Below are 14,410 nucleotides of genomic sequence, written 5' to 3'. Positions count from 1 at the left end.
AGCCCACAGCTCAGCAGGGACATGCATTTATCGCATGAATTAAACAAGACATGAAATGTCTAAAATAAATGCGCACAGTTCAGCTGAATGATGAAGTTTACTTGGACTGTATGCTTTGCACAATATTAACAAACTGGACTGAAACAAAATAACCAGGACATCAATAACGTTCCCGGTTACTTAGCTGTAACCTTGTTCCCTGAGAAAGCGGAACGAGATGCTGCGCTGCTCAGCGCATTGGGAAACGTCTTGTTCGTGACCAGCTGTGAATAATGTGTGTAACACGTCTATAGAATTGACCCGGTGGTAATATAGCCTCGGTTGATGATGTCATCGGAGCGCGTCCGCAACACGGGGCTATAAATAGATAAGCCACAGGTGCATCAACAGGACATTTTGTCTGAAGAGCAGTCCTGGGACATATTTCAGTACGGCAATGCAGCGCAGCATCTCGTTCCGCTTTCTCAGGGAACAAGGTTACAGCTAAGTAACCGGGAACGTTCCCTTTCGAAAGCTTCAGTCGATGCTGCACTGCTCAGCGCATTGGGAACGAGAATACCCACGCCGCCGTGCTTGAAAATGTCTGGACCCCTAAGGTTGTGCAGGTGTGCTACCAAACCACAAGAAGGCCTCAGACATTAGCTTGTGATGTTGACTCAAGGACATGAGAGCCCGGAGTAGCATGGACATCCAAACTATAAAATCTTATGAATGTGTGCGGAGAGGACCAACCTGCCGCATCACAAACCCGTTGTAAGGGGGCACCCCTTGCTAAAGCACTAGAGGAGGCGACCCCCCTTGTGGAGTGAGCTCTAAGACCTATAGGCGAAGCTTGACCCGCGCGCCTCATAAGCCAAAGCAATAGCATCCCTGACCCAGTGAGACATGGTCTGCCTGGTGGCAGCTGCTCCTCTGTTACCACCACCATAACAGACGAACAGTTGCTCCGACTTACGCCACTGGCTAGTGCGGTGGACGTAAGTCTGAAGAGCACGGACTGGACACAGTCTATAAGATTTCTCCTGCTCCGGCGTTGCGAACGGCGGAGGACAGAAGCCACCCGTACTAGAACATGACAGTCTCTCAAATGATGGAGGAAATATTTCAGAGCCAGAAATACGGCCATCAGCTCGAGGCAATTGATGTGCCAATCGAGCTGACGACCCCCCCATTCCCCTTGAGCTGGGTGGCCATCCAAAACTGCTCCCCAGCCCAACAGGGAGGCATCTGTCGTTAGCAGTCTGCGACGACACGGTGCCCCTAGAGTGGGACCCAAGGCAAGGAACCGGGGTCTGATCCACAGAGATAGTGTACGAAGCCCGCGGCGCGTCACTTTTATTCGCCTTTGAGGATTGGCTCTCGGATGAAATCCTCTGGCTTTTAGCCACAACTGAAACGGTCTCATGTGCAACAGCCCCAAAGGAATCACCGTGGATGCTGAAGCCATGAAACCTAGCATCTTTTGATACTGACGAACAGTGCGATCCTGGCCTAGCCTGACCTTGCTCATGGTCTGCTGAATGGTCTCGATCCGAGCGGGAGACAGTTGTGCCCGCATCGTGATCGAATCCCAAACGATCCCGAGATAAGTCGTTCTCTGAGTTGGACAGAGAACACTCTTCTCGGTGTTGAGTCTCAACCCCAGAGAAACTAGATGAGCTAACACGATGTCCCTGTGTTGTAGCGCCATCTCTCGCGATTGCGCTAGTATCAGCCAATCGTCGATATAATTCAAAATGCGGATGCCCTGGAGTCGTAATGGAGCCAGTGCTGCATCCATGCATTTTGTGTACGTGCGGGGTGATAAGGCTAGGCCGAAAGGAAGAACCCGAAACTGGTATGCTTCGCCCCCGAAAGCGAACCTCAGGAATTTCCTGTGTTGTGGCAAAATCTCTATATGAAAATATGCGTCCTTCAGATCGATCGTGATAAACCAATCGCGATGCTGAATTTGCGACACGACCGTCTTGACGGTTAACATCTTGAACTTGAGTGCTCTGATTGTACGGTTTAAGGCCTCGAAGATCCAAGATTGGACGCAATCCCCCACCCTTTTTGGGAACTAAGAAGTATCTGCTGTAATAGCCCGACTCTCTCTGTGGAAGAGGAACATGTTCTATGGCCTCTTTGCCCAGAAGAGTTTTTGTAGCTCTTGAGACAGTACCTGCATCAGCTCCGGTTTCACGGAAGTGGAAACCACGCCGTTGAAACGTGGAGGATGACGAATAAATTGGATCCTGTATCCTACCCGTACTGTGCTCAATACCCATGCAGAAATGCCTGGCAGAAGTTTCCACGCTGCCAGACTCTCTGAGAGTGGTACCAATTTTAATACTTCCTTTTGAGGGGATGTTAGATGTTCCGTGTCCAGAATGATGGCAGGAAGCACTGGAACATCTAAAATCTTGCTGGAAACCCCCGCCCCCCGAGACACCAGAAGCGGCGGGGATGGAGGGGTTTTGTGAGGGTAACGGGGCGGGGCGAAAAGCTCTCGAGCGCGCCCCACCCCGTGAGGGACTACCCCCACCAGCACGGGTGCCATGGCGTCAGGACTTCTTCTTCCTATTAATAAAAGTCCTGAGGTCTGGCTTGGGAGGTTGCTGAGCACGGCGAACCTGTCCCCAATCCCTACGAGGGGGAGCACGGTCTGTCACGCTCTGCTTTTTAACCTCCCTGGTTTTTGAAGGGCCGGGGCGAGGGTGGGTGGCTGATGGCCCCTCCCCTTGAGTGCGGCGAGGAAGAAACTGAACGAACGCTTCTTCATGTTTCTTTACTTCCCTAAACCTGTCGACGACCGAATTAACTGAATCGCCAAACAGGCCAGATGGAGAGATAGGGGAGTCTAAAAGAAACAAACGTTCCTTCTCTTTAATGCCCGTCAAATTAAGCCACAGATGCCTCTCCGTGCTGACTAAAGCTGACATCGACCGGCCAATGGCACGAGCCGTCTGCTTGGTCGCCCGGAGAGACAAATCTGTGGCCCGACGAAGCTCAGCGAATGCTTCCTCGTCGATTGTACTGCCCACACTCAAGTCCTTCAATAGGTCAGCCTGGTATGCCTGTAACACCGCCATAGTGTGCAGCGCAGCACCAGCCTGACCTGCAGCTTGATAAGCTTTACCCACTAGCGATGATGTAATTCTACAAGGTTTAGTGGGGGAGAGTAGGTTTCTTCACCGAGGATGCAGATTCAGGTGAGAGATAGCTCGCAAGCGACTCTTCAACCCGAGGCATCTCCGAATATCCCCGCGATTTTGCATCCACGATAGTTGAAAAAGTCAACGTCGAGGGCACAAAGATGCGGGAAGTATATGGTTTGCTCCATGACTTCGACAGTTCATCATGGAGGTCTTCGAAAAAGGGGAGAGACTGATGTTGCGGTCTCTCTCTCCTACCACCCGACAGAAACCTATCCTCCAGCTTACTACGTTTGGGGGTCTCTTGGTCGCGTGGCCAGTCAAGCTGCAGCCTGTCCACCGCGCGAGTAACCACCTCGAGCAGCTCCTCGACCGATTTCCTCTCGCGAGAGGAGCGTTCAGAGGCCTGCTCATCGCCCGAAGACTCAAGAGATATATCATCCTCCTCGTGAATCGAAGAAGCACCGGAGCGCGCTTCGAGATCACGAGAGAGGATGCGTGGATCTGGTGACACTGCAAGCGAAAGGGACGGGCCCGTCGCTCGCTCGTCACGCAGACCCGCACGAGAGCCCTCCGACGAAAAGGTGGGTGCGGTCTGAGAATAGTTCAGACGAGCACGAAGCATCTTCACTGAGAACAGTTCACAATGCTCGCACTCGCCCGTCTCTAAAGCCAGAACCGCGTGCTCTTCCCCCAAACATACAAAACAGTAATCATGCGTATCCAGCTCATACATAGGACGAGAGCATGGAGGAACACAACACTTACTGTTTCGTTGGGTCATCGTACGAAGATCTGTAGTATACAAAAAGAATCTTCCTGACGCACACATGCACAGAATGATCTGAAGACAAAAGACCTGTTGATGCACCTGTGGCTTATCTATTTATAGCCCCGTGTTGCGGACGCGCTCCGATGACGTCATCAACCGAGGCTATATTACCACCGGGTCAATTCTATCGACGTGTTACACACATTATTCACAGCTGGTCACGAACAAGACGTTTCCCAATGCGCTGAGCAGCGCAGCATCGACTGAAGCTTTCGAAAGGGAACTGATAGAATTCGTGGTTTATCTGCCAATAAGTTGCTCTCACGGAGAAACTTCTTTTTGGAATCGACTCCCAGCCCTAGAAAATTGTGCCCGTTGTGCCTCTGACCTGTGATTTATTCCATTAACAATCATTCTGATTTTATTCATAACATCATGGTTTTTGGAAATAACAAATTTGTCTAAACAGGGAGTCAAGCTATGTTAATAAACCCAGAATATTTATTTAGCCTAACCAGTGTGCATCCCTACATTTTACTTTACATTTTTTACATTCTACACATCCTTCATATTTTCCCCCAACCGTAGGCTATAAACTGTTGCATATATGGTAATATGTACATTCTGTCATTTATTGTAACTGTTTTGCTTTTTTTTTTTTTATGTAGTCTTGCATGGTATGTGTATCAAGACTTTCTGACTTAGATCAGCATGAGTCTGCTTTGCATCTTGTTCTGGAGACCAACTTTGCATCTGGCATGCTTGAACCTGACATGCTGAATGTGACCAGCCACCTAATAATTTGAACAATGTTCAAAATCATTTCTGCTCATTTCTTCCATTCAGTACAACAACAGGCTAATTCCTGAACTGTAGTAACCCCCAAGAAATCACAGCACAAACATAAAAAGAGTAATTTAAAATTTTAATTTTAAAAAAGCATTCAAAGAGTACATTAAGCATCCAGCATTAAAACAAGTTCAAAACAACAGCAGCTCATCGAAAAAACAAATAGATTTTGGTTATATATATATTCTTACTTTTTCAAACAGAGATGATGTGAAGTCTTGGATAATACAAGAATACAACAAACTCTTGGAAAACGGTATGAAAATCAAAAATGTATACTATTAGAACTGAATAATATTTTAAAACAGTATGCTACATTAAATGTGGATTCATGTTGTTTCCAGTGTAGTGGAAGAATTGCTGAAAAACAACCCTGCAAGGTCAGACTTATAAAATAAAGAAATAGAGTGATGTACATTAGTAGTAATTCTTACTTCATTACCTGTGCTAAAACACACCTTTTTCCCTTCTAGATCAGTTATTTGCACATCAACACCATCTCTGAGAGCTCTGGTCAATTTGGCCGATTCAAGTTCATTAACATATGTGTCCCTGATTCATACTTGTCATGCTTGATATATATATATATATATATATATATATATATATATATATATATATATATATATATATATATATATATATATATATATATATATATATAGGTGGTATATGAAAGATGACCGTATTGTATCTCTTTTCAATTCTTTTGAAAAGCTGAGAGCATATGGTCTTCTTAAGAGACAGAATGAGGCCAAAGCATCTTGGCTGTTTGGGGGACTTGATCGTCCCACATTCAAGGTGACCTATATGTTAAGCCACCTCTATATGTTGATGATGATTATTACAGGTAAAGGCAAGAATTAATTTCATACAGTGGTTCTTTGATTTACAGACCAGGTACCTGATGGTAGCACACCCAATACACCCACATACTGTGTGAGATACTGGCTCATGGGTACCCATGTTTGATCCTGATCATCACCTTCCTTCCAAGCTGCTTTGACACAATCTGTATTGTATAAAGCGCTATATAAATAAAAGTGACTTGACTTGAAGAGTATAAGAAAAGCAGCCCATAACAACTTTAAATAAATATTTCACTACCACAGTCGATGCACTAGATGGCGCTCATTCTACACACAGTAACTTAAATGGTTTGCAGACAGATCAAATCCAATGTGTCGTCCTCAGTTGGGAAGTATTATTCTAAAAATTGACTAAAGCTGTATGTTTTTCATAGCTAACAGAGATTGGCTATGTTTAGTGATTTTACTGTTTAACAGTGTTTATATCCTATTGCTGATGCCTTGATAATTGGACATCTTTGTCATTGAGTTTTGATAGATCAGACCCCCTCCTTTACACTGATAGCCTCAAATAGGTACACATTTTTGTTACGGTCCCTTCTTAAGACTGTCACGTAGGCCTAATACTTACTGCTTATTGTAAATTTTACTGAATATTTACCTTGTCTCACACACAGTTTGTTTGTGTATCCATGAAGATGCAGTCTGTTTTTTTTTAATCTATAATTTTATCAATAATTTCCCCTGCATTAACATTATATTACATTAGCCTACATTGAACTCTGTCGCTGAGTTCAGGTCATCTGTGCTTTGCTGTGTGGTTTTTGTCTAGTTACTGTAAACTCAATAGTTTAAAGCCACTTTTCCACCAAAATTACCTTGAACAGTTTGTCCCAGGAACAAAGCAGGGACCTTCTGAGGGGCAAATTTTTACTTCTATAGTAAAAATCTGGAACTTTATTTAGGAGATCCTGGTTCCTGCAGCGGAAACATATACCTGCGTCCCAATGTGCATATTATCCACCCTATCTGCCCTAAATAGTAGGCTATAGAAAATTACTAATATGATATCACATAGAATTTAGGATGGATAGTATGCACATTGGGATGCAGGCACCGTGTACCGGCCCAAAGTCACTTGTTCCTGGGAAAGTTCCTGCGGTGGAAACGGGGCTTAAGACAGTTGCTCAGTGTTTAAACACGATTAGACGCAATATTGAGAACGTTCCAAAGTGTGTGTGTGTGTTGTAAATAAATTAATACGTACACGGATGCAATAAATTGATCAAAAGTTGCAGAAAGACATTTACATTGTTACAAAATATATTTTTAATTAATGTTATTGATTTGAATTTTCTAACTTTTAAATAATGCTAAAAAAATCTGTTATTTTAAGCCGTAACAATATTTTTGATCAAATAAATGCAGGTTAGCTTAAGAGTCTTCTTTAAAAAACGTCTGACTGTAGTGTATATCAGTTGTATGTTTACATTCTGAAAAATACTTGTGCACAACTTGTGTCCCAATGAGAGTGTCTATGCACTAGTTGTATATATAGTGTATTATCTATATTGTATGCATGTGTACATACATGTAGGACCATGTGTGTGGTCTTGAGCTTGATGGACCGCACACAATGCAGCTGTGTGGTCTGCAGTGGTGATGTAAAAATGACATTGAAGTAAGAGTGAACATGAGAGGCTTTTGTGAAAACATGGTGGTGTTCACATGTGACTGACATCAGGATGGACAGTTACCATTAGAAGAGTCTCTGTATCAGAGTGAAAATGACTCAAAAAATGACAATGTTTATATAAAAAATATAATATTTTATTTCAAACTACAAAAGTGAAAACATGTAACTTTTTGGTCACACTTCTCAATAAAATATTGGACAAACTGTAAAAAGAACAGTCAAGTCAGCACATGAAGCTATTATTAAACATGGTGAAGCAAGAAAATAAGAAAGACATCAAATGCTTTGAATTTAAATTAACTTAAGCTGTACAAAATATGTACATTATTTACAGCTTTCAAAAAATAGATACTGTAATAAAAAAAAGAATGAAGCTACAATTCATCCAGTCTTTTTGACAGGGGTACTGACGATCTCCCATCAGGAGGGGCCAGACAGTCAAAGTCAAACACTCAGTGCTATATTAACCTTCATAGATCTTGGCCAAACTTCATGTCTCGGTTAAGCTCAATTAAACTCTGAGCTGACAAAATCAACTAAAACATAAGAGCACATCAGTTTCTCTCTGTCTCATTCTTCCACCTTCTCTCCGCTTGGTGAGGCGATTAGCTTCTGGGGTTAAAAGCTGCCTTCCGTTTCTTACTATTTTTGCTTTCAGAATCTGAATCTGCCCACCACAGTTTAGGGGAGGGGCTTGGCGTCATCTGCCAATCAGTGACATTGGGTGTCACAGAGTCGGACTATAGTGCAGTATTGTTTTTTAGGGGGCGTCCGAACAGAGCCCCGTCATTTTACAATCCCCACCCCCTAGCCTTAGACATCCACCTTGACATATGAATACACATACAGCATATAAATCCAGAGTCCATGTACAAGATACAGACACATACACACAAAAAGACGTAAAATGAAAGCAACAAACCATAAAAAGACAAACAAGTACTTTGTGCTGAGATATGAGATGGATATCTGTTCGATTCAAGTGGACAGTCACTGCATGGAACTCCTTGGCATTGCTGCTGCTGTCTCCTTACGCCATATCACCAACCATCTTCTTGTAGTACATGGACTCAAAGATGTCGTTCTCCCCAGGGCAGTTGTAGTGGCATGCGCAGGTCTTGATGAACATCATCTGCTTCTTCATGACTTGACCATCGGGGCACTTGAACTCCACGGGCAAGGTGGCGGTTCTGTGAGGGGTGCAGCAGCGACCGTCTGTGCAAACGCCGCAGAACTTGGGCCTGTACGACTTGGTAGTGGTGCAGCCAGAAATCTCAAACTTCATGGGTTTGGAGACACGTGGGGTACGGATGCACTTCTTTCCTTTCTGTAAAGACAAAGAATGAACATTTAACCAGCAAGTTCTGTGATGTCATCATCATGCGTCAATGGAACCAAGAGTGAGCTGCACTGTGATTGGTTAGGGAGGTAAGTTGCTGCTTACCCTGATTTTCTCCTCCAGGTGTGACTCACAAGGGCGGACCATGCAGAGGCGGGACTGCTTCTCAAGACGGCATTCGCGGTTGTCATTGGTGACACGGGTAGAGATTCCCAATCCGCAGGTCTTTGAGCATGCGCTCCATTCTGTGGTCTGAACCAGGCAGTTCTCTCTCATCATGGAGAGATTGGGCCCATATGTCTCCTCCTCTCTGTAAGCTACAAGACAAGACAAGACGTTACTCAACACATTCCTTCCAGCAGCATTATGTCATCCCACTGTTCATATCATTACATCATCGCACCAGAATTCATTCGAACCAACATTCCTTCATGGAAACCATTACTGTGTCTGAATCCCCACTTTGTCAATTCTGACTCAGGGAACAGTCGAGATCAAAAAATGCTCACCTGCCAAAGCTGATCCCACAAAGGTGTTCTGATGAGGGGAGTCGCACACCCACTCCTCGCAGCACTTCCCTGGGACCTTCACCCTGCGGGGCATAGGGCAGTCAGGGCTTGGGAGCCTGATGTCCATTCCACAGAGGGGCACGCACCCTACGGCACCATCCAGACACGTGCACTGGTATTTACAACTGCTCTGGAAGGACTCTCCGCTGCGGTATACCATCCCGCCGAACACGCACGTGGCACCTTCTCTTGCTGTGGGACGGAGACAGAAGGTGGTTAAACTCTGACTTAACTCAACAACTATAGATTCAGTGTCTGTATGTCAATGGTCAAGATCCTTACCTGTGCAGACCCCAATACGACGGTTGCTTGGGGAGCCATAGTCACAGTAAAGGCCTTTGTGGGGGTCGCAAACGTCTCGCTCTGTGCAAAGTTCGCCCAGTTGCTTGGCACACACCCGGCAGCACCCACAGTTGTCCGGCACCAGGCTCACACCGGGCGAACACTGGGGTGGTACATCAGGGCATTGGCATTGTCCACTGCACTCTTGAGCCACAGCCTGAGGAATAAGATACATGTTCTTGTTAGACGTTGTACATTTGCTCAACAATGACTTTAAAAATGGGTTAAAATTAGGAATTTTATGAGCTGTTTGTGTCTGGTAAAAGACTAAAGTTATAGTCTGTTCTTGCTAATTCTTAATAGCCTGTATCTCTAGATGCATTTAAACAGGATAGTGGTCTCGTTCTCATAATAGTGCATTAAAAGGACTTACCCATCCACAGCAAGTCAGGCACAGCAGAGCAATCACCCTTAGATTCATTCCAGAAAACATTATGACCTCTTCTTTCCAATTTCTTTTACAAAAGAAAAATCTTCTTTTGGGATCCTACAACGTCTTGCCGCTGTAACGCAGTCTTCTCTTCAGATTTGATCAAGGCGATCTCGTTGTGTAGTCTCTAGTTCCTCCTGATCGTGTCGAGTGAAAGCTAGAGTTTAGCTTCGGTATGAAGTTTAGGCTGAGCCTTGTCGAGCGACTGTTGCTTCTCTCTGGAGGACTTGGAGTGTTCTGATTCTCCAGCAGCAGCTGAGCTACCTTTATACACGCCGAGCTGCGGTGGACTGCCTCCACCTCAATGGAACGCTGGATAAACATGGGCATTCCTGGCATTCTTTCCTAGTTTCCTGCCCCCCTCCACTCTCCCCCTCCACTAAACCTGCACCCACTGCCATCCTACATTCCTGGGCTGTCACATAGCAAAATAAAAGTGCAGTCTTGGCATTACCTTGCGTTGCTTGGTGATAGCTTAAGCAAATTGTCTTAGAAATAAATGTCTGCATGTTTTTTTTTTTTTTTTTTTTTAGATTTAATAAGACTAGATTTTCCCTTCAATGTCTTGTTCTCTAAATAACTATGTGGTAATTGACAGCTGAAGATAATGACAGTGTTAGTTTATTAGTTAAAAGACAATTCACCTATAAATGACCATCATTATTTAAGTCTGGTCAGTATTTACTCACTCTCATGTCTTTTCCAAATTTTTGGCTTTACAGTGAAAGTCAGTGGCATCTTATGTTGTTTTAGATCCCACTGACTTTCATTATAAAAGCAGTTCTTAAAAAAGTATTTTTTTTTCCACAAAAGAAATTAATTCATACAGATTTAGAACAAAATAAGAACAAGTTTTGTGACACAATTCAAATTTCTTGGTGAATTATCCTTAAACCTTTATCCTAAACATATATGTTGAATATATTTATTCTTAATTCTTTATGTATTACTATTATTAGACTTGCATAAAGCACTTTTTGCACATCTTACATATGTTTTCGTGTGGCACTGGATCTCATCTGCTTTAATCAGAATGTATTTTCTGTAATTGTATACTTTCACCTTGCTAATAACGTTTAGTCAGCTGTGTGTTTTACAGTGCAGGTGCGATTCTATTTTGCGCCTTCAGACAGCAGACAGAGCACAGACAGAAAGGCAGCAGGAAAGTGGCTAGACTATAGCGTTTGCATATTTTTTTTTAACAAAAAAAAAAAAGAAAGAAAAAAAAAGAAGAAGGATCCCCAGACTCCCCTCCTCACTCTTATGAAAGGGAGCACTGCCTCTTGCCAGCCGGCGAATCGGAAATGAAAAACTCCCAGAGAAGAAATGGGAGGTAAAGGAATGTTATCCCCCTGCCAGCAGACATACTGTTACTACATGCACACAGTCTCAGAGGAAGACTTGCCTTATATGGGAATCTTCACTCTAGGCTCTCTTGTTGCCCCCCTGCTCATTCTCTTGTCCACACTCTTTCCCTCTAGTCTGGAAACAGTGTTGCCGGTGTTGAGGATTGTAATATGCCCCATCTGTCAACAACCTCTCATTCCAGCTGGGCTGAAAGCTGCTGCCACCCCCCTCCAACCCCCTTACAGATGAGATTATGATCATCACGATGCTATGTAGATCTACAACAAAATGCTGATAACAAAAAGCTTTTATTTTTTATTTTTAAGTTAATATAGTTTCATACAATTTATTATGAAATACAATTTATTATTATTCATATAATTTATTTATAATTTAATTTTAAATGGCAGGTTACTGTGTTTATATGAGCAGGTTCATTGTGAGACTGTACAGTAACTGCTGTATTATAACTAAATCGTACATTTTATGAATTCATACTGTAGCTCATCCACATGATTTTTTTTTTTTTTTATCAGTTTGATGATAGAAATAAAATGTAATATTTAATGGAAAATAGATATTTGGCACATATTAAAAGACATTTGCTAAAAATTACATTTAGCATTTTTTTATGGTTAAGTACAGTTTGACTGAATCGAATGGGCCAGCAAAGTGTTTTATTTTTTATTTTTTTTCTTGAACCCTGATGAGATTCTGAAATTGTTGCCTGGCTTTTCAAGTCAAAATGAACAGATAAAGGTGTTTATATTCAGAAAATTGGGGCCATGATCAGGTTTGGTCTTTTACTGTTTTTGGGCCTCATCAGATGAAAGTACATGTTCAATCAGTTTATACATTTTAAGGTACATATTGTGTGGTTAATATAAGAATAATATCTTACTGAGTGTCAGTTACAATGTGCTGTGCGTGTGTTGGTCCATGCAAATGTTTTTGTGGCTGAGCAGGAAGGACTGTGCCCACAGTCTGGTGGCTAAATAAATAGCTGTGTGTGGCGCAATTCAGGTGTGTGTAAGAACTGCATTCTTACCTTCGTACTCTGCATTAAGCTCTTTTAGTGCCTGCAGCTACATTCCTGCCTCAGTGAAGCAAAGATAAATACTTTCAGCTCTGCTAAACTTTAATGTCATGCTTACTACCTCCCTAGGAGGATGAAGGAGGACTGAAACTTTACCACCAACAGAATATTTCAGAAACAACTTTCTGCCAGCTCTTTGAACAGAAGCATATCTGCAACCCCCCCATAGAGTTTATTCGAGTTGGCACACTGCTCTAAAAAGGATTATGGAAAAGTTGATGATGTCATAAAACAGTGGTGAGGTGAAAAATTAAACTGTTAAATGGTTAAAAAGAGTGGGCTGGATAACTAGCGGTTATAGGTGGCTGTAAATGACGACCCGATTCTAAAACTGGTAAGAGTGATGCGACCAGCAAACAGGACTAAATTTGGCAGGCTAACACAGTATGTATGTATCAGTCCCTGAGAAATGTCAAAGGTCACTATCTAATGATGTAATGGAAAATACTCCCGGCATTAGGGAAATGAAAACCTGTTGACAGAAGTCACTGTGGTGTGCGGTCACATGACTTCATTTCACTTTCTTCCCAAGACGCATAGGGTCAGGGTTAGGAGGCAGGTGGGTGTTCTGCACATAATTTGGAGCCTGTTTATTGTTCTCTTGACAAAAGCGAACAAAGCTTGAATACTTCAGAGCCATATTCTGGCTGCCAGAAGAAATTTTCCACCGCTACAAAATTCCAACATCTCATTTTCTTTCTGTCTGGCTAGCCCCCAGACCAGTTAATTGGAGTGCTCGGATTACCAATGTTCAACCAAAATATGCCTTTATACAGTACTGGTGTTTTTACCCAAACCAAGTCTTTGTTTTGGACTGGCTCTTTGTCTAGTCTAATGTGATGGGTAAAAAGTGATTGGACCCGTCCAAAAAACAAACAAGGATGTTTGAATATACATGTACAGAGATCATGTATCAAGATAATTGCACAGAAGGCTGAAAAGATGGAAAACAGGCCTGCTATGACTACAGTCTACAGAACCTCACAAATAACCCTGTTAAAAAATTCAGCGTATTCTGGTTAGGTATGTTTTGAAGCATGGCTGCTGGTTTGAGCTGGTTTAAGCTGGTCCTTAGCTGGTTATGAGCTTGTTTAAGCTGGTCATGAGCTGGTTTAAGTTGGTCATGTGCTGGTCCTAAGCTTGTCCTTAGCACTAGCTAGTTGCTTAGCACCAGCTAAGAACCAGCACATGACCAGCTAAGGTCCATCTTAAACCTTAAAGGTGCTGTATGTAAGATTTTGACTCTACTAAAGCATAAAAATACCATAATATGTTTGCAGATATTTAAGAAACATGCTAAGTTAACATACTTGCTTATCAGAAAAACAATGCTACTATCAGTAATTCTCCTTTGAAAATGTGCGTTCCGGGCCGGAATGTCGGCCTTTGTTTTGGCAGTTTACCTAATTGTATTTCGGCACCCAGGGTTGCCAGTTGGCGGAAAACACAGTGTATTTCATTTCATTCATCGTCAAGTACACTCGTTTCTGTTTGTGTCATCAAGTCTGAGGAGGAGGGGCCGGGTGAAAAAAACCCCTCTCCAATATATTGAATTTAGACTTCAACACCTAGTTCAACCACTCGGTGTCAATCCTACATATAGCACCTTTAAAACCCATACCTAACCAATTTTGTTATCCTATAAAATTCAGAAACTGTATATACACTATATATATATATATATATATATATATATATATATATATATATATATATATATATACACAACACAAAAAAGAACCACTCCCATACACAAATGTTCCTATTTAACAGAAACAATGTGGTCATCATGGTGGTGGATGTCTTCAGGTTTTTGGCTTTTGACACAGGCTTTAGCAAGTATCAAAGAAGGAGTAATACTGTTTGTAAGGGTAAACACTGGAAATGAAGCAGTTGGAAATTCTATGTTGTGGTTTAAGTAACTTCCTGTTCAGAGCTTCCTATGTCTGGCTGGCGAGGTGGTGGTGGTAGAGGGATCCCCTCATTTGCTTGGTTGTTGTGCAGCAGAGGTTTTTGTGGCCACA

At 42.7% G+C, this 14,410-nt stretch overlaps 1 protein-coding gene across 1 annotated transcript; it reads right to left on the bottom strand.

Moving 5' to 3' along the window:
- Positions 1-7,375: 7,375 nt before the first annotated feature.
- LOC109048974 (CCN family member 2-like) lies at positions 7,376-10,239 on the bottom strand. The gene is made up of 5 exons (XM_019066635.2): positions 9,887-10,239; positions 9,454-9,670; positions 9,112-9,363; positions 8,708-8,919; positions 7,376-8,590 (listed from the first exon to the last, which is right to left on the bottom strand). Exons 1-5 carry the CDS (start codon positions 9,944-9,946, stop codon positions 8,294-8,296), a joined length of 1,038 nt encoding a protein of 345 aa, XP_018922180.1. The 5' UTR covers positions 9,947-10,239; the 3' UTR covers positions 7,376-8,293.
- Positions 10,240-14,410: the final 4,171 nt, after the last annotated feature.

The sequence above is a fragment of the Cyprinus carpio genome, chromosome B20 (assembly GCF_018340385.1).
Source record: "Cyprinus carpio isolate SPL01 chromosome B20, ASM1834038v1, whole genome shotgun sequence".
NCBI lineage: Eukaryota > Metazoa > Chordata > Actinopteri > Cypriniformes > Cyprinidae > Cyprinus > Cyprinus carpio.
This window is presented reverse-complemented; position numbering and strand designations above follow the sequence as displayed.